General features: G+C 44.0%; 2 protein-coding genes across 9 annotated transcripts; both read left to right on the plus strand.

Moving 5' to 3' along the window:
* Positions 1–17801, plus strand: LOC116219240 (zona pellucida sperm-binding protein 3-like). Of its 4 annotated transcripts, none has more exons than XM_031562399.1 (10): positions 1–499; positions 806–921; positions 1068–1171; positions 1698–1875; positions 2001–2118; positions 2487–2566; positions 2734–2990; positions 3249–3383; positions 3590–3619; positions 17687–17801. In XM_031562399.1, the coding sequence occupies exons 1-10, from the start codon at positions 104–106 to the stop codon at positions 17740–17742; spliced, it is 1470 nt and encodes a 489-aa protein (XP_031418259.1). In that variant the 5' UTR covers positions 1–103; the 3' UTR covers positions 17743–17801. The 4 variants fall into 4 exon arrangements, with proteins under 4 accessions (XP_031418259.1, XP_031418260.1, XP_031418257.1 ...); XM_031562400.1 differs by having other exon boundaries at positions 3249–3353; XM_031562397.1 differs by lacking the exon at positions 17687–17801 and adding an exon at positions 3771–4029 and having other exon boundaries at positions 3590–3661.
* Positions 7042–27147, plus strand: LOC116217901 (zona pellucida sperm-binding protein 3-like). Of its 5 annotated transcripts, none has more exons than XM_031562384.2 (13): positions 7042–7529; positions 7829–7944; positions 8071–8174; positions 8503–8680; positions 8813–8930; positions 9431–9510; positions 9676–9794; positions 9837–9932; positions 10176–10283; positions 24702–24773; positions 26016–26102; positions 26208–26303; positions 26620–27147. In XM_031562384.2, the coding sequence occupies exons 1-13, from the start codon at positions 7134–7136 to the stop codon at positions 26889–26891; spliced, it is 1842 nt and encodes a 613-aa protein (XP_031418244.1). In that variant the 5' UTR covers positions 7042–7133; the 3' UTR covers positions 26892–27147. The 5 variants fall into 5 exon arrangements, with proteins under 5 accessions (XP_031418244.1, XP_031418240.1, XP_031418245.1 ...); XM_031562380.2 differs by lacking the exon at positions 10176–10283 and adding an exon at positions 24407–24532; XM_031562385.2 differs by lacking the exon at positions 10176–10283 and adding an exon at positions 24407–24502.
* The last annotated feature ends 90 nt before the right edge of the window (positions 27148–27237 follow it).

Consider the following 27237-nt stretch of genomic DNA (forward strand, 5'->3'; position numbering starts at 1 on the left):
ATGCCTCATTTCGTTTTCTGAATTCGTAGCGACACATCTGAATCTGTGAAGCAGGCCGTGAGGGAGAGGAACAGTCTATTCATTCAGCTGAACGTCGTGAATAATGTGGAAGCGCTTAGGTTTGTTACGGTGTGCATTCACCGTCGTCATTTTGATGCCGTTTTTCGTGTCGGTTTATCCGCGAGAATGGCAGTCGGCTTCCTTGCCTCAGAAAGGCACACCATCTGCGCCGTGGATGCCAGCTCCTAGCAAACACCAGGTGACCAAGGACGAGACTGAACGTCGACCGGAAACAGAAACTGTAAGGGTAACGTGCCACCCTGACTACATGGAGATTGAGATTGACGCTGATCTGCTGGAATTGGGCTTCCCGGTTGACGTAGAGGACGTAAGACTGGGCAAGAGCGAGCAGTCCGGCGAAGCTTGCAAGGCCGTTCACACCGAACCTGAGAAATACATGATCGCTGCGGCACTAACTGACTGCGGCACGGAGCACTCGGTAAGGTCCTTTTGAAACTTCCCCTGTATACTATGTACTACCCTTCAGTTGGGTTGCTGGATATTACTCTGCATTTATAACTTATGACGGAGGCACATGAAACGTGCAGGCTACTGATCATGCCTTGTAGTAACATCAATTTGGTACGCATCAAAGCCCATGCAGTGGAGATGTCAGGACCAGCCCTATGTGCAACTTGTTTAAAAGACGGGGGTGGCGGCGGCATCCTGGTCTTCAAACAGCATTCCAGCCTAGTACACCTACACTTATCTTGACCACTCATGTTCCCTGTGACCTGTGTTTCAGATCACAGAAGACTACCTGATCTACAGCAATACCCTTGAGTACGCTCCTAGCCCCTCCCCAGACGGCCTGGTGCGGACACGAGCGGCGTCCTTTCCCGTTCAGTGCTACTACAGGAGGTGATGTATCTCTGTCTGTCTGTGTGTGACACCACTGATGCTGCACACTGGAGCATCAAACACGAGCCAACCCCTAAAGTAACTCCAGTGCTTCACGTGTGTGATGGGCCTAATGTGTTCACCTTCATTGTAACTTCTGTTCTTAGGAAATTTGACGTGAGCAGCTTTCCTGTGATGCCCACCTGGATCCCCTTCATGTCTACTCGTGCCGACGAGGGCCAACTCGACTTCTCACTCCAACTCATGACTGGTACATGCCAGCACCGCTCTTACACACACACACTCCTGACTGGTACATGCCAGCACCGCTCTTACACACACACTCCTGACTGGTACATGCCAGCACCGCTCTTACACACACACTCCTGACTGGTACATGCCAGCACCGCTCTTACACACACACTCCTGACTGGTACATGCCAGCATTGCTTTTACACACACACTCCTGACTGGTACATGCCAGCACCGCTCTCTCACACACACTCCTGACTGGTACATGCCAGCATTGCTTTTACTCGCACTTAGTGTTTGGTATGTGCGCTACAAACAAGCAGGGAGACACTGTTTTGCTCTCGGTGATCGTATGACTGACCACTTCTGTCCCTGATTACCCATCTGAGGGCACCTGCTGCAGGGCTGTGATTTAGAAAATGTAAAGTTGAGTACATTAGTTCAACATTACAAGGGTTGCAGTGATGGTTCTAAATATTTGGGATATCTATCTTTTGTCAAATGTTGGTGAATGTGACCTGACTTGTCTGCTGTGATTGGTGCAGATGATTGGGCTTTTAAAAGGGCATCTAATCAATACCACCTGGGGGACGTCATCAACATTGAGGCTTCAATCAAGCAGTTCAGCCACAACCCCATGCAGGTGTTTGTGGACCACTGTGTTGCTACGTTGACCCCTGACGCCAGTTCCGTTCCCCGATACGCCTTCATTGAGCACGATGGGTAGGCTTTCCACCTTCCTTTAATTTAAGGGAAGAAATTGTGTTGGAAACCAGTTTACTCAGTCTTTTCTCAAATTACATTTTAATTTAGCAATTTTAATCGTCCCATGCTGTTTGTGTTCCCAGCTGTATGATGGACAGCTTCCTGACGGGCTCCACATCCAGGTTCCTTCCCCGTGTCCAGCATGACAAGCTCCACATCCAGTTGGATGCTTTCAGGTTTTACGAAGAGGAGCGTGCTGAGGTACAAACATATTAAGTCTCCTAAGACTAGCTCCTGCTTTTTGGATTTCTAATGTGGAAAGCTAAATTAAGTTTAGGCCGCAAGAGAAATACTTTATTTGCTTATTGACTAGTCTTTTCCATGATTCTTAAACACCAAGACTTCAAATGCACCACTGACACGATTACGGCACTAAAGGAGCTACATTTATTAAAGTGTTTATTTCTGATTTAAGCTCCTACACTGGCATTGGTTCGCTTTGGCTCCTTTAGCTTTTTAATAAACAAAGCTGTTCTGCACTGATGCCTACCTACTTGGGAGGGTTGTAAAGTGTTTGTTTAGGTGACTTGTGATTTCTTGAGATGAGTTTATACCTGTCCTTCTCTCAGCTGTACATCACCTGTCTGTTGAGGGTGAAGCCTGTTGGGGCGGAGCCTATGAGTCGTGCATGCTCCTACATCGACAACAGGTTCGTGGCTAGTCATGTACTCTGAAAAAGAAAGCTTTCACTAACTTGAGAAGGTTGGTGGTTTTTAAATGTCAACAAACTGATAATGGCCTCCACTCCTGTAACAGGCTTTTGTCTAGTCATGAAATGTGATTAACTTCAGTGTCTGTCCCACCTCTGCCCACTAGATGGCAGTCTGCAGATGATGAGGACAGGCTCTGTGATGGCTGTGTCTTGATGGGTGGACCTGCCCAGTCTGTTCCATCCAATCAGCAAAGCTCCTCAACGTTCCAGAGTTCTGCTGCTCGTCATAAGAAAAGCTCCTCAACGTTCCAGAGTTCTGCTGCTCGTCACCATGGAAGCTCGGAAGTCTCCTCCCAACGTGGACAGCTCAAACCCAGGTCTGGGGCTTCATCGGGGAGTAACCTGGTAGAGTCCAGTAAAGGTATGGGCTGCAACAGGGTCTACACAACTGCGTGTACACGTCCCTGCCTAGCTGCGATTGCGTTTATTATGCTTAAGTATACTTAAGACCGTGTTGAATGTTCACCTTCTTGCGCACACTAATGGATATGGAAATGCCTGAGATCAAACATGGCATACAATTGGAGATGCAGTTTGAAATGCAGAAGTGCTCTCAATCAGTGTCTACAATGGGACAACATTTATGACTGCAGTTCTCTGCTAAACTGTCTGTCTGTAGGTTGGGAAAAAGAGGAAAGAATTGGTCCGATCGTTGTGCTCAAGAAGAACAAGAAGCCACTGTCAGCCCCTGAAGCAGTTCAAGGCCCTCCACCAGTCTTGGCAGGTGAGCTGAGCTCCAGACTGCTTCTGGGAGGTTGGTGTTTGGACTAAAATTAGTTTTAATCCCGTTTTCTGAATATGGAAGTCTTTAGTGTTGAGTGCTAGATTGCTTTCCATAAACAGCTGTGAGTAAAGCTTAAACAGCAAAAACTACAATGCAAAACAACTTGAGCCTAGTGGCCCATGACCTCATTGTATTGAAGTGTGGAATTGTTGGGTAATGCTCAATCTGTCTTTCAGAAACTGAGATGGCCGCCCCTGCCAAACTAGGACCTCTAACCAACAACGGACTCCCTAAGGAATTCAAGCCAGGTGACTGATGCACATTCATAGGCAGTGAATTATATACTTGTCCTTGACTAACAATCAGAGGGTGGCCTGTTCTGTATTAATCTGTCCCTTGTCTCCTTGGTTTTCTCAGTTGATGAGGATTTGCCCAAAAGCCCAGACGCAAAAGCCCAGACGCAAAAGCCCAGACGCAGAAATCTTCTTCAGCAGCCATTAGTGTAGATGCTATCACCGACGCCCCGGTGACCAAGGTGACCTCCCTGCCAGCAGAGGGAGCCAGCACCACTCCTGCTGCACTGAAGGCCACTCCTGAGTTTGAATTCAAGGGTCTGGCAAAGGATGACACAATGGCTGACCCGAAGCTTGACTTTGCCATGGTTTCATCCACAGAGGCTCTGGAATTGTCAAGTGAGGAAGATGACCTCTAGAGATTACATTAGCGTTTAGGCTTTTGCCTTTGCATTGTTTGAGAAATAAATGTTCCAAACTGTATTTTGAGTTTGTCTTTTCCTGCAGCAAATGCATTTGAGGTCATTTCTAAAAGGATGACTTGTGGTGCCATTCATAGTTTTCAGTCACGAGACTACAATAGCGGGCAAAAAGAACAGCAAAACAGCAAAAATGGGGTTAAACAGTGGACAACTTCGAGCATTGCCGCCTACTCAACTACGATCGCCATCAACCACAGACCATACCACTATAGCCAGACAGATATTTAGAAAAAAATTAAATGTTTGATCCATTTACTGCACCCGCTGACATTTTTATTTCTTTAACCTCGACGAAGTCCCTGCCAGAGCTCCAGTGTGGAGATATTTACATCTATCTAATAGAAAATCCGTCCCCCTACACATCTCAAACTGAAAGCCTACAAAAGCACAGATAGTTATTTAATTTTCAGAAGTGGATGGGTTCACAACGCTGTCGTCTGGAAGGTGAAAACAAAAAACCTCTTCATAATCAGAGCAAAGATGAGTGCCATTTAATAGCTAGCTACCAGCTAGCGAGATACCTGCTGTTAGCTACGCGCTACCTGCTGTTAGCTAGCAGCCTTTAGCCTACCCAACGCTGTTTATCATTTGACACAATTTCCTGGTTTAAACAAGTACGAACACCTGGTCTGGCGAATGACAACTTAAATTATCTTCCCATATATTTTCTACTGGCATTGTAGTATTACCAGTTGGATGACAAAATACACTAGCCTACTTGCTTAGGTACTTGTTGCAATCTCAGAGAAGAAACCGGGTAATCCAATTTGAATTGTGTTGATGCTTTGTTTCTTGACTTTATTACTTGATCATTTATTACTTAAATGCGATAAAAACAAAATCCGGGCTTGTCTCCTCGCCGATTTGAACAGCCAACCGAGCAACAACTGTCTAGCATTTTACTACCTAAGTCAGACAATGTTAAAGCGGAGATATTAAATGATATTGAATGAAAGGTGGTCGGTTCCTGTATAAACTCCAGTGTGGAATGTGTTTTTTGCCCTTCAGCTGGTCATTCTGACGTCACGTGAAAACTATGAAGAGGGGTTTGATTAAGCCTTTTGTGCCAGATGGCGTGAGTACAGTGGACCCCTGGATGCAGAGCTGATGGCCTTTTCCACAATGCTTCAGGCGGCCCACTGGTTAAACGGCCCACTGTTTTGCCACTTGCTTAAACAAATTAATTCCTCACACTTTCATTTATCAACCCTTAACTTTTCAGTTATAAGTGTAAAAGAGAACTTGGTCCCATTTTGGGGGCATTTTTTTTTTTGCAGCAGGTCTACTTCACCCCGATGAGCAACACAAGTGGATGTAAAAACTTTTTATTTGTGGAAAGGGTTTTCTGGAAATAAAGCTTTTTTTTTTTTTTTTTAGCTTGCTCGTGTTAGCTGTATGATGCTGCCTTGTCTGTCTCGTTGTTTTTGTGACGATGACAAAGTACTTAACTTTGAACTTGAACTTAATATCCCAACACATCTATTGATATTGACCCCCGTTTCCTTAAATTCAAGTGAAAACGTGTGATTTGTCACCATGCCAACATAATGCTAATGGCATAACACTGCCACCCAGTGGAATTGGGTTACTTTAAAAAGAAAAAAAAATGTTTCTGGCTAATTTGACCCTGAGGAACAAAACTAGGGTGCTGTCGTTTACTGTCACCCGAGCCAACATTGAGATTTTAGCACGCATACTCGTCCGTATCTCAGCTTCTGAAGGTCGTAGACACTTGACTTTGGTCTCAAAATGACCGGAATACACATGTTTATATATACACACTGAAGGTTTCTAGGCTCAAACCTTTAGCTTTCGAGATATTCAAGATTATTTGGGGGGTTATTCGCGTGGGCCGCAAAAAGCTTCAAATCTTTTGTCTTGAATATCTCGAAAAGAAGCTTAGAAACCTTCATATTGCATATATAAACATATGAATGGTGTTTCTGCCTATGGACATATTCAATAAGTGTGGAGCTCATGTGCATATTCAAATTAATTTCAAAAGAAACTTGTAATACAAAAAATTTTACTTTTCATAGGGTACTTTCATTGTGTAGAGTTTTATTTTGATAGGAGTAAAGGAAAAAATTACATTTTTGAGTTGTATTTTTGCCATGCATTATTAGCACACATCTCAGATTGATGAGAATTAAACATATTTCCTCAACTAGGATTTCTTAGGACTTTTAGTATGTTGTTCTGGACACCTCAGAAATGATCTATGCTGAAAAAAATTATTTTACAATTAATTCTATAAATGGGTTAATTTTCCTGGCCTACTAGTAATGTTGGTATGAAGAATGTTGACCCCCCCCCCCCCCCCCCCTCTATTTTCTGATGCAGTGATTTAAATTATTTTGACCAATATAAATTAATAAATCGTTACGTTTTTCTTCATCAATCTGTGTATTATTGTGGTGTTTTGTGTGGTTATTTGGAGGCTATCTCTAACTTTGCTATAAATCATCAGAGGTGTATGTGGAAATTATCAGAAATATATGTGCAATTGTGCATTGCCAGCGACAACAGGCTCATGGTCACACATGTGCCAAAGATTTGTGTGTGTTCAGCAATGTGACGGTGACTCTACACAGAGTGATGTCAGTTCTGTAATGGTAGAAGGAATGTATCATCTGTACGGCAAGCCGCACGGGCAACAAGACAACAACGCACCTTTCATGGACGGCACATTTCTCGGTATGCATTTCAAAATGGCCTGAAGAATTAACGTATCGTACACCTCAGGAAGACTATTTTACCTTGTAAATATAAGATTGTTTTGATGTTAAGCTACCTCTTCAGGTAGCCTATAGGTGAAGCCTGCAAGGCTTTAGGCGGGGGTGTGGTTGTAATTGAGAGCAGGTGCAATGGCTGTTCACACCTGATGTGATCACTATATAAGCCATGCCTCATTTTGTTTTCTGAATTCGTAGCGACACATCTGAATCTGTGAAGCAGGACGTGAGGGAGAGGAACAGTCTTCATTCAGCTGAACGTCGTGAATAATGTGGAAGTGCTTAGGTTTGTTACGGTGTGCATTCACCGTCGTCATTTTGATGCCGTTTTTCGTGTCGGCTTATCCGCGAGAATGGCAGTCGGCTTCCTTGCCTCAGAAAGGCACACCATCTGCGCCGTGGATGCCAGCTCCTAGCAAACACCAGGTGACCAAGGACGAGACTGAACGTCGACCGGAAACCGAAACTGTAAGGGTAACGTGCCACCCTGACTACATGGAGATTGATATTGACGCTGATCTGCTGGAATTGGGCTTCCCGGTTGACGTAGAGGACGTAAGACTGGGCAAGAGCGAGCAGTCCGGCGAAGCTTGCAAGGCCGTTCACACCGAACCTGAGAAATACATGATCGCTGCGGCACTAACTGACTGCGGCACGGAGCACTCGGTAAGGTCCTTTTGAAACTTCCCCTGCATACTATGTACTACCCTTCAGTTGGGTTGCTGGATATTACTCTGCATTTATAACTTCTGACGGAGGCACATGAAACGTGCAGGCTACTGATCATGCCTTGTAGTAACATCAATTTGGTACGCATCAAAGCCCATGCAGTGGAGATGTCAGGACCAGCCCTATGTGCAAAGTGTTTAAAAGCTGGGGTGGCATCCTGGTCTTCAAACAGCATTCCAGCCTAGTACACCTACACTTATGTTGACCACTCATGTTCCCTGTGACCTGTGTTTCAGATCACAGAAGACTACCTGATCTACAGCAATACCCTTGAGTACGCTCCTAGCCCCTCCCCAGACGGCGTGGTGCGGACACGAGCGGCGTCCTTTCCCGTTCAGTGCTACTACAGGAGGTGATGTGTCTGTCTCTCTGTGTGTGACACCACTGGTGCTGCACACTGGAGCATCAAACACGAGCCAACCCCTAAAGTAACTCCAGTGCTTCATGTGTTCACCTTCATTGTAACTTCTGTTCTTAGGAAATTTGACGTGAGCAGCTTTCCTGTGATGCCCACCTGGATCCCCTTCATGTCTACTCGTGCCGACGAGGGCCAACTCGACTTCTCACTCCAACTCATGACTGGTACATGCCAGCACCGCTCTTACACACACACTCCTGACTGGTACATGCCAGCACCGCTCTTACACACACACTCCTGACTGGTACATGCCAGCATTGCTTTTACTCACACTTAGTGTTTGGTATGTGGGCTACAAACAAGCAGGGAGACACTGTTTTGCTCTCGGTGATGGTATGACTGACCACTTCTGTCCCTGTGATTTAGAAAATGTAAACTTGAGTAAATGAGTTCAACATTACAAGGGTTGCAGTGATGGTTCTAAATATTTGGGATATCTATCTTTTGTCAAATGGTGAATGTGACCTGACTTGTCTGCTGTGATTGGTGCAGATGACTGGGCTTTTAAAAGGGCATCTAATCAATACCACCTGGGTGACGTCATCAACATTGAGGCTTCAATCAAGCAGTTCAGCCACAACCCCATGCAGGTGTTTGTGGACCACTGTGTTGCTACGTTGACCCCTGACGCCAGTTCCGTTCCCCGATACGCCTTCATTGAGCACGATGGGTAGGCTTTCCACCTTCCTTTAATTTAAGGGAAGAAATTGTGTTGGAAACCAGTTTACTCAGTCTTTTCTTAAATTTGAATCTAATAATTATTAGATTAATTTCAATCGTCCCATGCTGTTTGTGTACCCAGCTGTATGATGGACAGCTTCCTGACGGGCTCCACATCCAGGTTCATTCCCCGTGTCCAGCATGACAAGCTCCACATCCAGTTGGATGCTTTCAGGTTTTACGAAGAGGAGCGTGCTGAGGTACAAACATATTAACAGTCTCCTAAGACTAGCTCCTGCTTCTTGGATTTCTAATGGGGAATGCTTAATTAAGTTTAGACCGCAAGGGAAATACTTAATTTGCTTATTGACTATGAAGTCTTGGTGTTTAAGAATCATGGAAAGGACTAAATGCACCACTGACACGATTACGGCACTAAAGGAGCTACATTTATTAAAGTGTTTATTTCTGATTTGATCTCCTACACTGGCATTCGTTCTTTAGTCTTTTCCATGATTCTTAAACACCAAGACTTCAAATGCACCACTGACACGATTACCCCACTAAAGGAGCTACATTTATTAAAGTGTTTATTTCTGATTTGATGTCCTACACTGGCATTCGTTCCCTTTGGCTCCTTTAGCTATTTAATAAACAAAGCTGTTCTGCACTGATGCCTACCTACTTGGGAGGGTTGTAAAGTGTTTGTTTAGGTGACTTGTGATTTCTTTAGATGAGTTTATACCTGTCCTTCTCTCAGCTGTACATCACCTGTCTGTTGAGGGTGAAGCCTGTTGGGGCGGAGCCTATGAGTCGTGCATGCTCCTTCATCGACAACAGGTTCGTGGCTATTCATGTACTCTTAAAAACCACCAACCTACTCAAGTTAGTGAAAGGTTTTTTTCAATGTCAACAAACTGACAATGGCCTCCACTCCTGTAACAGGCTTTTGTCCAGTCATGAAATGTGAATAACTTCAGTCTCTGTCCCACCTCTGCCCACTAGATGGCAGTCTGCAGATGCTGAGGACTGGCTCTGTGATGGCTGTGTCTTGATGGGTGGACCTGCCCAGTCTGTTCCATCCAATCAGCAAAGCTCCTCAACGTTCCAGAGTTCTGCTGCTCGTCATAAGAAAAGCTCCTCAACGTTCCAGAGTTCTGCTGCTGGTCACCATGGAAGCTCGGAAGTCTCCTCCCAACGTGGACAGCTCAAACCCAGGTCTGGGGCTTCATCGGGGAGTAACCTGGTAGAGTCCAGTAAAGGTATGGGCTGCAATAGGGTCTACACAACTGCTTGTACACGTCCCTGCCTAGCTGTGATTGCATTTATTATGCTTAATTATACTTAAGACCGTGTTGAATGTTCACTTTCTTGCGCACACTAATGGATATGGAAATGCCTGAGATCAAACATGGCATCCAATTGGAGATGCAGTTTGAAATGCAGAAGTGCTCTCAATCAGTGTCTACAATGTTGACTGCGATTCTCTGCTAAACTGTCTGTAGGTTGGCAAAAAGAGGAAAGAATTGGTCCGATCGTTGTGCTCAAGAAGAACAACAAGAGCCCACTGTCAGCCCCTGAAGCAGTTCAAGGCCCTCCACCGGTTTTGGCAGGTGAGCTGAGCTCCAGGCTGCTTCTGGGAGGATGGTGTTTGGACTAAAATTAGTTTTAATCCCGTTTTCTGAATATGGAAGTCTTTAGTGTTGAGTGCTAGATTGCTTTCCATAAACAGCTGTGAGTAAAGCTTAAACAGCAAAAACTACAATGCAAAACAACTTGAGCCTAGTGGCCCATGACCTCATTGTATTGAAGTGTGGAATTGTTGGGTAATGCTCATTCTGTCTTTCAGAAACTGAGATGGCCGCCCCTGCCAAACTAGGACCTCTAACCAACAACGGACTCCCTAAGGAATTCAAGCCAGGTGACTGATGCACATTCATAGGCAGTGAATTATATACTTGTCCTTGACTAACAATCAAAGGATGGCCTGTTCTGTATTAATCTGTGCCTTGTCTCCTTGGTTTTCTCAGTTGATGAGGATTTGCCCAAAAGCCCAGACGCAAAAGCCCAGACGCAGAAATCTTCAGCAGCCATTAGTGTAGATGCTATCACCGACGCCCCGGTGACCAAGGTGACCTCCCTGCCAGCAGAGGGCCCCAGCACCACTCCTGCTGCACTGAAGGCCACTCCTGAGTTTGAATTCAAGGGTCTGGCAAAGGATGACACAATGGCTGACCCGAAGCTTGACTTTGCCATGGTTTCATCCACAGAGGCTCTGGAATTGTCAAGTGATGAAGAGGAAGATGACCTCTAGAGATTACATTAGCGTTTAGGCTTTTGCCTTTGCATTGTTTGAGAAATAAATGTTCCAAACTGTATTTTGAGTTTGTTGTCTTTTCCTGCAGCAAATGCATTTGAGGTCATTTCTAAAAGGATGACTTGTGGTTCCATTCATAGTTTTCAGTCACGAGACTACAATAGCGGGCAAAAAGAACAGCAAAACAGCAAAAATGGGGTTAAACAGTGGACAACTTCGAGCATTGCCGCCTACTCAACTACGATCGCCATCAACCACAGACCATACCACTATAGCCAGACAGATATTTAGAAAAAAATTAAATGTTTGATCCATTTACTGCACCCGCTGACATTTTTATTTCTTTAACCTCGACGAAGTCCCTGCCAGAGCTCCAGTGTGGAGATATTTACATCTATCTAATAGAAAATCCGTCCCCCTACACATCTCAAACTGAAAGCCTACAAAAGCACAGATAGTTATTTAATTTTCAGAAGTGGATGGGTTCACAACGCTGTCGTCTGGAAGGTGAAAACAAAAAACCTCTTCATAATCAGAGCAAAGATGAGTGCCATTTAATAGCTAGCTACCAGCTAGCGAGATACCTGCTGTTAGCTACGAGCTACCTGCTGTTAGCTACGCGCTACCTGCTGTTAGCTAGCAGCCTTTAGCCTACCCAACGCTGTTTATCATTTGACACAATTTCCTGGTTTAAACAAGTACGAACACCTGGTCTGGCGAATGACAACTTAAATTATCTTCCCATATATTTTCTACTGGCATTGTAGTATTACCAGTTGGATGACAAAATACACTAGCCTACTTGCTTAGGTACTTGTTGCAATCTCAGAGAAGAAACCGGGTAATCCAATTTGAATTGTGTTGATGCTTTGTTTCTTGACTTTATTACTTGATCTATTCCCGTTTTAGGTAGTTATTCTGATAAATGAGGCGACCAGAACAGGGTGACTGCTTTTATTGCCAGCCCCAAAAGTATAGCTACTTTACTGTGTGTCCGAGAAAAATTGACCCAGAAGATGTCTACAATCAGCTGGTAGCAACGTGGGCGGGTTTTAAATGCGATAAAAACAAAATCCGGGCTTGTCTCCTCGCCGATTTGAACAGCCAACCGAGCAACAACTGTCTAGCATTTTACTACCTAAGTCAGACAATGTTAAAGCGGAGATATTAAATGATATTGAATGAAAGGTGGTCGGTTCCTGTATAAACTCCAGTGTGGAATGTGTTTTTTGCCCTTCAGCTGGTCATTCTGACGTCACGTGAAAACTATGAAGAGGGGTTTGATTAAGCCTTTTGTGCCAGATGGCGTGAGTACAGTGGACCCCTGGATGCAGAGCTGATGGCCTTTTCCACAATGCTTCAGGCGGCCCACTGGTTAAACGGCCCACTGTTTTGCCACTTGCTTAAACAAATTAATTCCTCACACTTTCATTTATCAACCCTTAACTTTTCAGTTATAAGTGTAAAAGAGAACTTGGTCCCATTTTGGGGGCATTTTTTTTTTTGCAGCAGGTCTACTTCACCCCGATGAGCAACACAAGTGGATGTAAAAACTTTTTATTTGTGGAAAGGGTTTTCTGGAAATAAAGCTTTTTTTTTTTTTTTAGCTTGCTCGTGTTAGCTGTATGATGCTGCCTTGTCTGTCTCGTTGTTTTTGTGACGATGACAAAGTACTTAACTTAACTTTGAACTTGAACTTAATATCCCAACTCACATCTATTGATATTGACCCCCCGTTTCCTTAAATTCAAGTGAAAACGTGTGATTTGTCACCATGCCAACATAATGCTAATGGAATAACACTGCCACCCAGTGGAATTGGGTTACTTTAAAAAGAAAAAAAAATGTTTCTGGCTAATTTGACCCTGAGGAACAAAACTAGGGTGCTGTCGTTTACTGTCACCCGAGCCAACATTGAGATTTTAGCACGCATACTCGTCCGTATCTCAGCTTCTGAAGGTCGTAGACACTTGACTTTGGTCTCAAAATGACCGGAATACACATGTTTATATATACACACTGAAGGTTTCTAGGCTCAAACCTTTAGCTTTCGAGATATTCAAGATTATTTGGGGGGTTATTCGCGTGGGCCGCAAAAAGCTTCAAATCTTTTGTCTTGAATATCTCGAAAAGAAGCTTAGAAACCTTCATATTGCATATATAAACATATGAATGGTGTTTCTGCCTATGGACATATTCAATAAGTGTGGAGCTCATGTGCATATTCAAATTCATTTCAAAAGAAACTTGTAATACAAAAAATGTTACTTTTCATAGGGTACTTTCATTGTGTAGAGTTTTATTTTGATAGGAGTAAAGGAAAAAATTACATTTTTGAGGTGTATTTTTGCCATGCATTATTAGCACACATCTCAGATTGATGAGAATTAAACATATTTCCTCAACTAGGATTTCTTAGGACTTTTAGTATGTTGTTCTGGACACCTCAGAAATGATCTATGCTGAAAAAAATTATTTTACAATTAATTCTATAAATGGGTTAATTTTCCTGGCCTACTAGTAATGTTGGTATGAAGAATGTTGACCCCCCCCCCTCTATTTTCTGATGCAGTGATTTAAATTATTTTGACCAATATAAATTAATAAATCGTTACGTTTTTCTTCATCAATCTGTGTATTATTGTGGTGTTTTGTGTGGTTATTTGGAGGCTATCTCTATGTTTGCTATAAATCATCAGAGGTGTATGTGGAAATTATCAGAAATATATGTGCAATTGTGCATTGCCAGCGACAACAGGCTCATGGTCACACATGTGCCAAAGATTTGTGTGTGTTCAGCAATGTGACGGTGACTCTACACAGAGTGATGTCAGTTCTGTAATGGTAGAAGGAATGTATCATCTGTACGGCAAGCCGCACGGGCAACAAGACAACAACGCACCTTTCATGGACGGCACATTTCTCGGTATGCATTTCAAAATGGCCTGAAGAATTAACGTATCGTACACCTCAGGAAGACTATTTTACCTTGTAAATATAAGATTGTTTTGATGTTAAGCTACCTCTTCAGGTAGCCTATAGGTGAAGCCTGCAAGGCTTTAGGCGGGGGTGTGGTTGTAATTGAGAGCAGGTGCAATGGCTGTTCACACCTGATGTGATCACTATATAAGCCATGCCTCATTTCGTTTTCTGAATTCGTAGCGACACATCTGAATCTGTGAAGCAGGACGTGAGGGAGAGGAACAGTCTTCATTCAGCTGAACGTCGTGAATAATGTGGAAGTGCTTAGGTTTGTTACGGTGTGCATTCACCGTCGTCATTTTGATGCCGTTTTTCGTGTCGGCTTATCCGCGAGAATGGCAGTCGGCTTCCTTGCCTCAGAAAGGCACACCATCTGCGCCGTGGATGCCAGCTCCTAGCAAACACCAGGTGACCAAGGACGAGACTGAACGTCGACCGGAAACCGAAACTGTAAGGGTAACGTGCCACCCTGACTACATGGAGATTGATATTGACGCTGATCTGCTGGAATTGGGCTTCCCGGTTGACGTAGAGGACGTAAGACTGGGCAAGAGCGAGCAGTCCGGCGAAGCTTGCAAGGCCGTTCACACCGAACCTGAGAAATACATGATCGCTGCGGCACTAACTGACTGCGGCACGGAGCACTCGGTAAGGTCCTTTTGAAACTTCCCCTGCATACTATGTACTACCCTTCAGTTGGGTTGCTGGATATTACTCTGCATTTATAACTTCTGACGGAGGCACATGAAACGTGCAGGCTACTGATCATGCCTTGTAGTAACATCAATTTGGTACGCATCAAAGCCCATGCAGTGGAGATGTCAGGACCAGCCCTATGTGCAAAGTGTTTAAAAGCTGGGGTGGCATCCTGGTCTTCAAACAGCATTCCAGCCTAGTACACCTACACTTATGTTGACCACTCATGTTCCCTGTGACCTGTGTTTCAGATCACAGAAGACTACCTGATCTACAGCAATACCCTTGAGTACGCTCCTAGCCCCTCCCCAGACGGCGTGGTGCGGACACGAGCGGCGTCCTTTCCCGTTCAGTGCTACTACAGGAGGTGATGTGTCTGTCTCTCTGTGTGTGACACCACTGGTGCTGCACACTGGAGCATCAAACACGAGCCAACCCCTAAAGTAACTCCAGTGCTTCACGTGTGTGATGGGCCTAATGTGTTCACCTTCATTGTAACTTCTGTTCTTAGGAAATTTGACGTGAGCAGCTTTCCTGTGATGCCCACCTGGATCCCCTTCATGTCTACTCGTGCCGACGAGGGCCAACTCGACTTCTCACTCCAACTCATGACTGGTACATGCCAGCACCGCTCTTACACACACACTCCTGACTGGTACATGCCAGCACCGCTCTTACACACACACTCCTGACTGGTACATGCCAGCATTGCTCTTACACACACACTCCTGACTGGTACATGCCAGCATTGCTTTTACTCACACTTAGTGTTTGGTATGTGGGCTACAAACAAGCAGGGAGACACTGTTTTGCTCTCGGTGATGGTATGACTGACCACTTCTGTCCCTGTGATTTAGAAAATGTAAACTTGAGTAAATGAGTTCAACATTACAAGGGTTGCAGTGATGGTTCTAAATATTTGGGATATCTATCTTTTGTCAAATGTTGGTGAATGTGACCTGACTTGTCTGCTGTGATTGGTGCAGATGACTATGCTTTTAAAAGGGCATCTAATCAATACCACCTGGGTGACGTCATCAACATTGAGGCTTCAATCAAGCAGTTCAGCCACAACCCCATGCGGGTGTTTGTGGACCACTGTGTTGCTACGTTGACCCCTGACGCCAGTTCCGTTCCCCGATACGCCTTCATTGAGCACGATGGGTAGGCTTTCCACCTGACTTTAATTTAAAGGAAGGAATTGTGTTGGAAACAAGTTTACTCAGTCTTTTCTCAAATTGTATTTGAATTTAGCAATTTTAATCGTCCCATGCTGTTTGTGTTCCCAGCTGTATGATGGACAGCTTCCTGACGGGCTCCACATCCAGGTTCCTTCCCCGTGTCCAGCATGACAAGCTCCACATCCAGTTGGATGCTTTCAGGTTTTACGAAGAGGAGCGTGCTGAGGTACAAACATATTAACAGTCTCCTAAGACTAGCTCCTGCTTCTTGGATTTCTAATAGGGAATGCTTAATTAAGTTTAGACCGCAAGGGAAATACTTTATTTGCTATTTGCTATTTGCTTATTGACTATGAAGTCTAGGTGTTTAAAGAATCATGGAAAAGACTAAATGCACCACTGACACGATTACGGCACTAAAGGAGCTACATTTATTAAAGTGTTTATTTCTGATTTGATCTCCTACACTGGCATTCGTTCGCTTTGGCTCCTTTAGCTATTTAATAAACAAAGCTGTTCTGCACTGATGCCTACCTACTTGGGAGGGTTGTAAAGTGTTTGTTTAGGTGACTTGTGATTTCTTGAGATGAGTTTATACCTGTCCTTTCAGCTGTACATCACCTGTCTGTTGAGGGTGAAGCCTGTTGGGGCGGAGCCTATGAGTCGTGCATGCTCCTTCATCGACAACAGGTTCGTGGCTAGTCATGTACTCTGAAAAAGAAAGCTTTCACTAACTTGAGAAGGTTGGTGGTTTTTAAATGTCAACAAACTGACAATGGCCTCCACTCCTGTAACAGGCTTTTGTCTAGTCATGAAATGTGATTAACTTCAGTGTCTGTCCCACCTCTGCCCACTAGATGGCAGTCTGCAGATGATGAGGACTGGCTCTGTGATGGCTGTGTCTTGATGGGTGGACCTGCCCAGTCTGTTCCATCCAATCAGCAAAGCTCCTCAACGTTCCAGAGTTCTGCTGCTCGTCACCATGGAAGCTCGGAAGTCTCCTCCCAACGTGGACAGCTCAAACCCAGGTCTTGGGCTTCATTGCCGCAGTACCACGAGTACAGTAGAGGTATGGGCTGCAATAGGGTCTACACAACTGCTTGTACACGTCCCTGCCTAGCTGCGATTGCATTTATTATGCTTAAGTATACTTAAGACCGTGTTGAATGTTCACCTTCTTGCGCACACTAATGGATATGGAAATGCCTGAGATCAAACATGGCATACAATTGGAGATGCAGTTTGAAAGGCAGAAGTGCTCTCAATCAGTGTCTACAATGGGACAACATTTATGACTGCAGTTCTCTGCTAAACTGTCTGTAGGTTGGGGAGAAGAGGAGGAAATGATTGGTCCGATCGATGTGCTCGAGAGGCAACTGGCAGCCTACTGAACCAAGTTTTAGCAGGTGAGCTGAGCTCCAGGCTGCTTCCGGGAGGTTGGGGTTTGGACTGAGTTTTAATCCCATTGTTTTCTGAATATGGAAGTCTTTAGTGTTGAGTGCTAGATTGCTATTGATAAACAGCTGTGTTTTGCTGTTGAAGCTTGAACTACAACGCAAAAAAACAAGAGCCTAGTGGCCCATGACCTCATTGTATTGACGTGTGCTTCTGGGAGGTTGGGGTTTGGACTGAGTTTTAATCCCATTGTTTTCTGAATATGGAAGTCTTTAGTGTTGAGTGCTAGATTGCTATTGATAAACAGCTGTGTTTTGCTGTTGAAGCTTGAACTACAACGCAAAAAAACAAGAGCCTAGTGGCCCATGACCTCATTGTATTGACGTGTGGAATTGTTGGGTATAATCATTCTGTCTTTCAGAAACTAAGATGGCTGCCAAACTAGGACCAAGAAGGTATGCTCCTGTAACCAACAACGGACTCCCTAAGGAATTCTTCTGAAAAGCCTCGTCATCCTTAAACTCTGACCAGAGACTTAATAAATGTTCGATTCTACCCCACCTAAAAAGCCTCGTCATCCTTCTTAAAATCTCTATGACCAGAGACTTAGTAAAATGCGGGTATATTTTAGAGATAGCCTAGAGCCCAGAAGGATTTTAAAACGGAGACAAGAGTTGGCTAACTTTCTCCTGAACAAGTAAGCATTGAGCTTCAGCGATGGTTATCTAATAGGGTGTAAAAAATAACCGATACGTATCGATATCCGTTTTTAGCGTGTAAGATACGACTACATCGATGCGTGAACTCCCGTATCTGTATTAAAATGACATGAACCGGTCTTTGCCCGATTTAAAAGTTATGAATCGGTTCACAAGCGTTTGTCTCTCTCCCTTTTTTTTTTTTTTGCTATGCAAAACACAATGACCTGTTGCATTTGATCTCAGTCAGAACAATGACAGCCTGTCATTGGCCAAAGCCCGCATAGCATAAACTAATCAGGCTGCATTCTCACAAATAACGCCAAGACCTGGAGAGAATGACCGATTACAACTAGCTACGCTAGTCATTTCAATGGCCTATGCTAGCTACCCTATCCATTTCAATGGACTATGCTATGCTAGCTACTTTAGCCAAGGAAGATAAATCGTTGTTGATTGCGTGTTTCTACAGACATCCTCGGATTTAAATTATTATAATAATATTTGTATCATTAACAATTATGTTTAACATTTATACATGATTCCGAGACCGAGCCATCGTGATGTCCTAACATAAATAAAAGCACTATATTGTAACGTGCCGGCATAGTCGCCCCATAATGCCGTGCGGCGGGCACATACTTTTCTCTATGTGATGCACTAGCGCTCAACGATGTTCCTTAACAATGTTCCTTACTGTTCTAATTGCATGTCGTTGTTCTGTGTTGGGACGGAGTTTATACAGGTGTGTGTGACGGTAGCACAGTCTGTTGGTGATAACTTGTACCAGGGCATAAGGCCTGTGCCATTTTGACATTGTGTTGGTTTTAGTGTTTAATAAAAAGCCATAACAAATATTCTGCACTTCTGTGATTTGTTACAATATGAACACTGCAAATGGCAGTGAAATAAATAAATAAGCACTATATGAACACTGCAAATGGCAGTGAATAAATAATTAAGCACTAAACTCAATCGCGTGGATATAGACATAGTGAAATAGAATGGACACATCTACATTCTGCAACAGTAGGCTACCCCCACCTCTGCACCGGTGAAATTAGGTCTGGGTTTACCGGTGCTTGCTTTGAAATGATTTTGATCAGTCTCTGAAGTTGCTTTCACGTTGCCTGTGGAGTGTGCACATGTTGCAATAGCATGCTCTTATAAACACCAGGGGTTTCTGTATGCAAGTTCAGGTGCATGAGAAAGCGCTTTCAATTAAGAACACATTTCCAGGCGTTCATGAATCCAGCGGAGATCTTTTCTGAGGTTGGTAAGAAGATATTTAATAAGGCACTTAAGAAAATGTTCGAGAATGAGGTCCATTGTTTCCTCACAACTCAGTGTTTTCAATTATTGAACTGCATCGAATCGCATCGAATCGAATCGTACTGAATCGTTTTCATCAGCATGCATCTTTTCTTGTATCGTGCCCATGTATCGAGATACGAATCGGATCGTCTTTGTCATGAGAGATTTACACCCGTATTATCTAACCTTAACTAATTTATCAGGGTTACTTATAGGATGTACATTTTAAAGTATTTTCAACAGTCTGGTATCTAATGGTGAGGCTGCAGAAGTTATGGTGGCCATCAGATGCCATAAAGCACGAAAGGGGCCCTCTAGTGCCCGTGTTTTGGTTTGTCCCTCTTGGGCTACTGTAGAAACATGGAGGCACAGCATGGCCGACTCCGTGAAAGAGGAGCAGCTCCAGCTCCCTGAGTAGATACATAGGGCTCATTCTAAGCTAGCGAAAACTCAATGATTCAATTACAGATTACACACTATGATAACATAACTGAATACTGGTGCCCCCCAGGGATGGGTGCTCTCCCCACTGCACTACTCTCTGTACACAAACGACTGCACCTCAGGAGACCCCTCTGTTCAGCTCCTGAAATTTGCAGACGACGCAACAATCATCGGCCTCATCCGAGATGGAGATGAGTCTGCATACAGGAGGGAAGTTGAACAGCTGGCCCTGTTGTGCAGTCGTTACAACCTGGAGTTGAACTCGCTCAACTGTAGAGATGATAGTGGACTTCATTAATACACGGGTCTGGTCAAGCATGTGTGTATGCAAATGTTTGAGTGTAGAACTGTTTGAGTGTATGGCTAACCTAACCTGCTCAGACACCTCTCAAATCCTATCAGACGTATTTTTCAGTTACAATAAAGGGTTTTTTACATTGTACAGTGTCTATTTCTCGGTAACTTTAAAAAAAATCTAAGGAAAAAAAAAGTCAAACAACTTTTAGGTACAAATACGACCATCTACGGAGTTTGGTCATTCTTTTGTTTTACGTTTCTAGTAATGTTGGTATGAAGAATGTTGATTTTGTTCCCCCTCTATTCTCTGATTAATAAATTGTTACGTTTTTCTTCCCAAATCTGTGCATGTGTGGTTATTTGGAGGCTATCTCTATGTGTGCTATAAATGATCGTAGGTGCATGTGGAAGATCAGAAATATATGTGCATTGCCAGCGAAAACAGACCTTCTCTAGGTTTTCATATTCCACACACACATGCACACACATATAGAAATATTTAAGCAAGCTTACACAAAATACATGTCTGTTTTTCGCTGGCAATGTTATGTATAGGCTACATAACCTGCACCCATTTATGACCAGACTGGATTGGGGGGAGCTATATAAATGGGAGGTAGCCTATTATTGTTATTGTTATTATTTATTCGAATCAGCATATTTTAGGCATTGTAGCTACACGTGCCAACAGATTTTTATCAATTCAGCAATGTGACAGTGACTCTACAGGGTGATATCAGTTTTGTAATTTAGAAGGAATGTAGCCTATCATCTGAACGGCACACCGCACAGGCAACAAGACAACAACGCACCTTTCATGGACTACACATTTCTCGGTATGCATTTCAATATGGCCTGTTAGTGTGAACAAGAACCTGAAGAATTAACGTATTTTCCATGAAGCATGATGCCGACAGGTTATGAAACACCTCAGGGAAACTATTTTACGTTATAAATATAAGACTGTTTCGATGTTAGGTTATCTCTTCACAGATCGCCTATAGGTGGTATAGGCTTAACACTTCAAACACTAAGGCCTGTTTTTGACTCTGTTAGTCTGCCATGCCTGATATTTTTGTATATTTCACCTAACTAAAAACAATGAGGCAAAAGTGGCATTTATGATAATATTCTAGAAGACCTCAACAATAATAAAATGAGAGTAAAAGGAAGTTAGTAAAAAACTTGTTTTTATTAAGGCGGGGATGTGGTTGTAAGGGGGCCAGGTTATCGCTAATTGAGAACAGGTGCAATGGCTGATAACGCCTGATGTGATCACTATATAAGCATGACTCATTTCGTTGAATTCGCTGAATTCTTAGCGACACATCTGAATCTGTGAAGCAGGCCGTGTGGGAGAGAAACAGTCTATTCATTCAGCTGAACTTCGTGAATAATGTGGAATCGCTTAGGTTTGTTACGGTGTGCATTCACCGCCGTCTTTTTGATGCCGTTTTTCGTGACGGCTTATCCGCGAGAATGGCAGTCGGCTTCCTTGCCTCAGAAGGGCACACCATCTGCGCCGTGGATGCCAGCTCCTAGCAAACACCAGGTGACCAAGGACGAGACTGAACGTCGACCGGAAACCGAAACTGTACGGGTAACGTGCCACCCTGACTACATGGAGATTGAGATTGACGCTGATCTGCTGGAATTGGGCTTCCCGGTTGACGTAGAGGACGTAAGACTGGGCAAGAGCGAGCAGTCCGGCGAGGCTTGCAAGGCCGTTTACACCGAAGCTGACAAATACAGGATCGCTGCGGCACTAACTGACTGCGGCTCGGAGCGCGCGGTAAGGTCCTTTTGAAACTTCCCCTGCATATTATGTACTAGCTACCTTTCAGTTGGGTTGCTGGATATTACTCTGCATTTATAACTTATGACTGAGGCACATGAAACGTGCAGGCTACTGATCATGCCTTGTAGTAACATCAATCTGGTACGCATCAAAGCCCATGCAGTGGAGATGTCAGGACCAGCCCTATGTGCAAATTGTTTAAAAGACGGGGGTGGCTGCGGCATCCTGGTCTTCAAACAGCATTCCAGCCTAGTACACCTACACTTATGTTGACCACTCATGTTCCCTGTGACCTGTGTTTCAGATCACAGAAGACTACCTGATCTACAGCAATACCCTTGAGTACGCTCCTAGCCCCTCCCCTGACGGCGTGGTCCGAACACAAGCGGCGTCCTTTCCCGTTCAGTGCTACTACAGGAGGTGATGTGTCTGTCTCTCTGTGTGTGACACCACTGGCTTCATGTGTGTGATGGGCCTAATGTGTTCACCTTCTTTGTAACTTCTGTTCTTAGGAAATTTGACCTGAGCAGCTTTCCTGTGATGCCCACCTGGATCCCCTTCATGTCTACTCGTGCCGACGAGGGCCAACTCGACTTCTCACTCCAACTCATGACTGGTACATGCCAGCACCGCTCTTACACACACACTCCTGACTGGTACATGCCAGCATTGCTTTTACACACACTCCTGACTGGTACATGCCAGCATTGCTTTTACTCACACTTAGTGTTTGGTATGCGGGCTACAAACAAGCAGGGAGACACTGTTTTGCTCTCGGTGATGGTATGACTGACCACTTCTGTCCCTGTGATTTAGAAAATGTAAACGAGTAAATTAGTTCAACATTACAAGGGTTGCAGTGATGGTTCTAAATATTTGGAATATCTATCTTTTGTCAAATGTTGGTGAATGTGACCTGACTTGTCTGCTGTGATTGGTGCAGATGACTGGGCTTTTAAAAGGGCATCTAATCAATACCACCTGGGTGACGTCATCAACATTGAGGCTTCAATCAAGCCGTTAAGCCACAACCCCATGCGGGTGTTTGTGGACCACTGTGTTGCTACGTTGACCCCTGACGCCAGTTCCGTTCCCCGATACGCCTTCATTGAGCACGATGGGTAGGCTTTCCACCTGACTTTAATTTAAAGGAAGGAATTGTGTTGGAAACCAGTTTACTCAGTCTTTTCTCAATTTTTTTTTTGAATTTTGCAATTTCTATTGTCCCATGCTGTTTGTGTTCCCAGCTGTATGATGGACAGCTTCATGACGGGCTCCACATCCAGGTTCCTTCCCCGTGTCCAGCATGAAAAGCTTCACATCCAGTTGGATGCCTTCAGGTTTCACGAAGAGGAGCGTGCTGAGGTACAAATATATTAAGTCTAGCTTCTAAGACTAGCTTCTGCTTTTTGGATTTCTAATGGGGTATGCTTAATTAAGTTTAGACCGCAAGGAAAATTCTTTATTTGCTTAATCACTATGAAATCTTGGTGTTTGACAATCATGAAAAGAAACAAAATGCACCACTGACACGATTACGGCGCTGAAGGAACTAGCGTAGCTATGTCAGTTATTGGACAATGTCAAACATCGGGCATTCTGTTAAACAATCAAAATGCTAAGTTTAATAATGGATTAACGATCTACAACTTTGCGTAATCATGTTAATCCATTATTAAACTGAACGTTTGCCGATAACACACGCCGTCCGATAATTAACACGTTACGATACATTTATTAAAGTGTTTATTTCTGATTTGAGCTCCTACACTGGCATTCGTTCTTTAGCTATTTAATAAACAAAGCTGTTCTGCATTGATGCCTACCTACTTGGGACGGTTGTAAAAGTGTTTGTTTAGGTGACTTGTGACTTCTTTAGATGAGTTTATACCTGTCCTTCTCTCAGCTGTACATCACCTGTCTGTTGAGGGTGGAGCCTGTTGGGGCGGAGCCTATGAGTCGTGCATGCTCCTTCATCGACAACAGGTTCGTGGCTAGTCATGTACTCTGAAAAAGAAAGCTTTCACTAACTTGAGTAGGTTGGTGGTTTTTAAATGTCAACAAACTGACAATGGCCTCCACTCCTGTAACAGGCTTTTGTCCAGTCATGAAATGTGATTAACTTCAGTGTCTGTCCCACCTCTGCCCACTAGATGGCAGTCTGCAGATGATGAGGACTGGCTCTGTGATGGCTGTGTCTTGAAGGGTGGACCTGCCCAGTCTGTTCCATCCAATCAGCAAAGCTCCTCAACGTTCCAGAGTTCTGCTGCTCGTCACCATGGAAGCTCGGAAGTCTCCTACCACCCTGGACAGCTCAAACCCAGGTCTGGGGCTTCATCGGGGAAGAACCTGGTAGAGTCCAGTAAAGGTATGGGCTGCAACAGGGTCTACACAACTGCGTGTACACGTCCCTGCCTAGCTGTGATTGCATTTATTATGCTTAAGTATACTTAAGACCGTGTTGAATGTTCACCTTCTTGCGCACACTAATGGGATATGGAAATGCCTGAGATCAAACATGGCATACAATTGGAGATGCAGTTTGAAATGCAGAAGTGCTCTCCAAATCAGTGTCTACAATGTTGACTGCAGTTCTCTGCTAAACTGTCTGTAGGTTGGGAAAAAGAGGAAAGAATTGGTCCGATTCCTGTGCTCAAGAAGCCACTGTCAGCCCCTGAAGCAGTTCAAGGCCCTCCACCAGTCTTGGCAGGTGAGCTGAGCTCCAGGCTGCTTCTGGGAGGATGGTGTTTGGACTAAAATTAGTTTTAATCCCATTTTTTTGTGAAGATGGAAGACTTTAGTGTTGCGTTACGCTTTAACTACAACACAAAACAACTTGAGCCTAGTGGCCCATGACCTCATTGTATTGAAGTGTGGAATTGTTGGGTAATGCTCAATCTGTCTTTCAGAGACTAAGATGGCCGCCCCTGCCAAACTAAGACCGCTAACCAACAACGGACTCCCTAAGGAATTCAAGCCAGGTGACTGATGCACATTCATAGGCAGTAAATGATGTACCTGTCCTTGACTAACAATCAAAGGATGTTCTGTATTTATCTGTCCCTCGTCTCATTGGTTCTCAGTTGATGAGGATCCAGTCTGGTCAGTGGGGGGGCCAGATTTTTTGTATAATAAATACATTTCATAAATAACATTAGAAAGCTGGCTGACACCTCGAGAATCCCCTCAAACTTAAAAAAAATCTAAGCAAAACAAACAACTTAAATCGCTGTTTACCTTGTGAGTAGTAGCATGCTAACGTTAGATAGCTGGCTCAGACATCTTGCAAATCCCCTCAGACGTAATTTACTACACCCACAACCGTGGGAGAACCATAAATGAAAACGAGTTCCTCGATGCAACTGCGTGACCATGGATTTATATTAGCTGTGCATGTTTTTACACAAAGTAATTCCTGTCACTTCAAACTGGTTGTTAACACCGCGGAAATAAATCGCGAGCTGAGCATTGTCATTTATGTCGGTCGCCTACTCCCGTCCAGAGCCACAGAATACACTCTGCAACGTTTGCAACCCATTACTTGCTGACTTCAATTACGTTTCCATTACTTTAAATGACTGGACTACTTGCGGAATGATATGAAAGATGTGAATATGAAGCACAATTCACATTGCCAATGGCAGCGGTAAACGTTGGGGTGGCCCATTCAAATCAATCAAACTCTTTGCAACTTTCTGAGGAGCTGGCGGGCCGTATGAAATCGCTTGGCGGGCCGGATCTGGCCCAGGGGCCGGAGTTTGAGACCCCTGATCTACACTAACCTGCCATTCACACGTACGCTTTGGGATGCGTTGATCCAACGGATGGCGGAGGAGGAGTCTGGCGCATGGGGTTGTGTTGACACCAGAGACGTTATAGTGAGATTGGTTTGTTGACCTGTCAATCACGCCACTAGCAAGCTGTTTACCTTGTGAGTAGTAGCATGCTAACATTAGATAGGTGGCTCAGACACCTCGCAAATCCTATCAGATGTATTTTTCAGTTACAATAAAGGGGTTTTTACATTGTGCAGTGTCTATTTCTCGGTAACTTTGACTTTCTTTTGCTTAGATTTTTTTTAAATCCCATTGTTTTGTGAAGATGGAAGGCTTTAGTGTTGCGTTACGCTTTAACTACAACGCAAAACAACTTGAGCCTAGTGGCCCATGACCTCATTGTATTGAAGTGTGGAATTGTTAGGTAATGCTCAATCTGTCTTTCAGAAACTGAGATGGCCGCCCCTGCCAAACTAGGACTAAGAGGGTATGCTCCTGTAACCGACAGAAGACTCCCTGAGGAATTCAAGCCAGGTGACTGATGCACATTCATAGGCAGTGAATTATATACTTGTCTGACTAACAATCAGAGGGTGGCCTGTTCTGTATTAATCTGTCCCTTGTCTCCTTGCTTCTCAGTTTATGAGGATCAGCCGGTGCTACCGGTTCTCAAAAGCCCAGACTCTAATATTAACCAGTTCTTTGATGTGTGGAGAAAGCGAGCTTCCCCAAAAGGTATTTGACTATTAACGGCCCCCCTTTAAGTAGAAGTGGTTAGTTATTACAGAAATGAGTTGATTTGGATGGTAGTACTTCTGTGTTCTCATTGGTTGGTTTTTAAATGGTTTATGGCCAAAGGATCTACACTAACCCTTTACACATGCTATATAAATAAAGTTTTTATTATTATTATTATTATTATTATTATTATTTAATAATCAGCTCAAACTTAACCTGTGCTTGGTGAGAAATGGCTTGACTCATCAGATCAGAGCCAGACCTGTTCCGTGCAGTTTCTATTTGGGTTCTAAGTGATTTGTCTCCCTACCAGACCTGGCTGAGATGATGCAGCTTCTGCAGAAATCTTCTTCTTCAGCAGCCATTAGTGTAGATGCTATCACCGACGCCCCGGTGACCAAGGTGACCTCCCTGCCAGCAGAGGGCCCCAGCACCACTCCTGCTGCACTGAAGGCCACTCCTGAGTTTGAATTCAAGGGTCTGGCAAAGAATGACACGATGGCTGACCCGAAGCTTGACTTTGCCATGGTTTCATCCACAGAGGCTCTGGAACTGTCAAGTGATGAAGAGGAAGATGACCTCTAGAGATTACATTAGAGTTTAGGCTTTTCTAATTACATTGTTTGAGAAATAAAGTTTCCAAACTGTATTGAGTTTGTGTTTTGTCTTTTCCTGCAGCAAATTCATTTGAGGTAATTTCTAAAGGGATGACTTGTGGTGCCATAGGGGTTTGATTAAGCCTTTTGTGCCAGATGGCGCAGGTACAGTGGACCCCTGGATGCAGAGCTGATGGCCTTTTGGCCACTGGTTAAACAGCCTGCTGTTTTGCAACTTGCTTAAAGAAAAAATAACTCTCAGTTTCAGTTATGAAACATTTCAGTTATGAGTGTAAAAGTTATTTTTACTTTGAGAACTTTGTCCCTTTTTTTGT

The sequence above is a fragment of the Clupea harengus genome, chromosome 24 (assembly GCF_900700415.2).
Source record: "Clupea harengus chromosome 24, Ch_v2.0.2, whole genome shotgun sequence".
In the NCBI taxonomy this organism is placed as follows: domain Eukaryota; kingdom Metazoa; phylum Chordata; class Actinopteri; order Clupeiformes; family Clupeidae; genus Clupea; species Clupea harengus.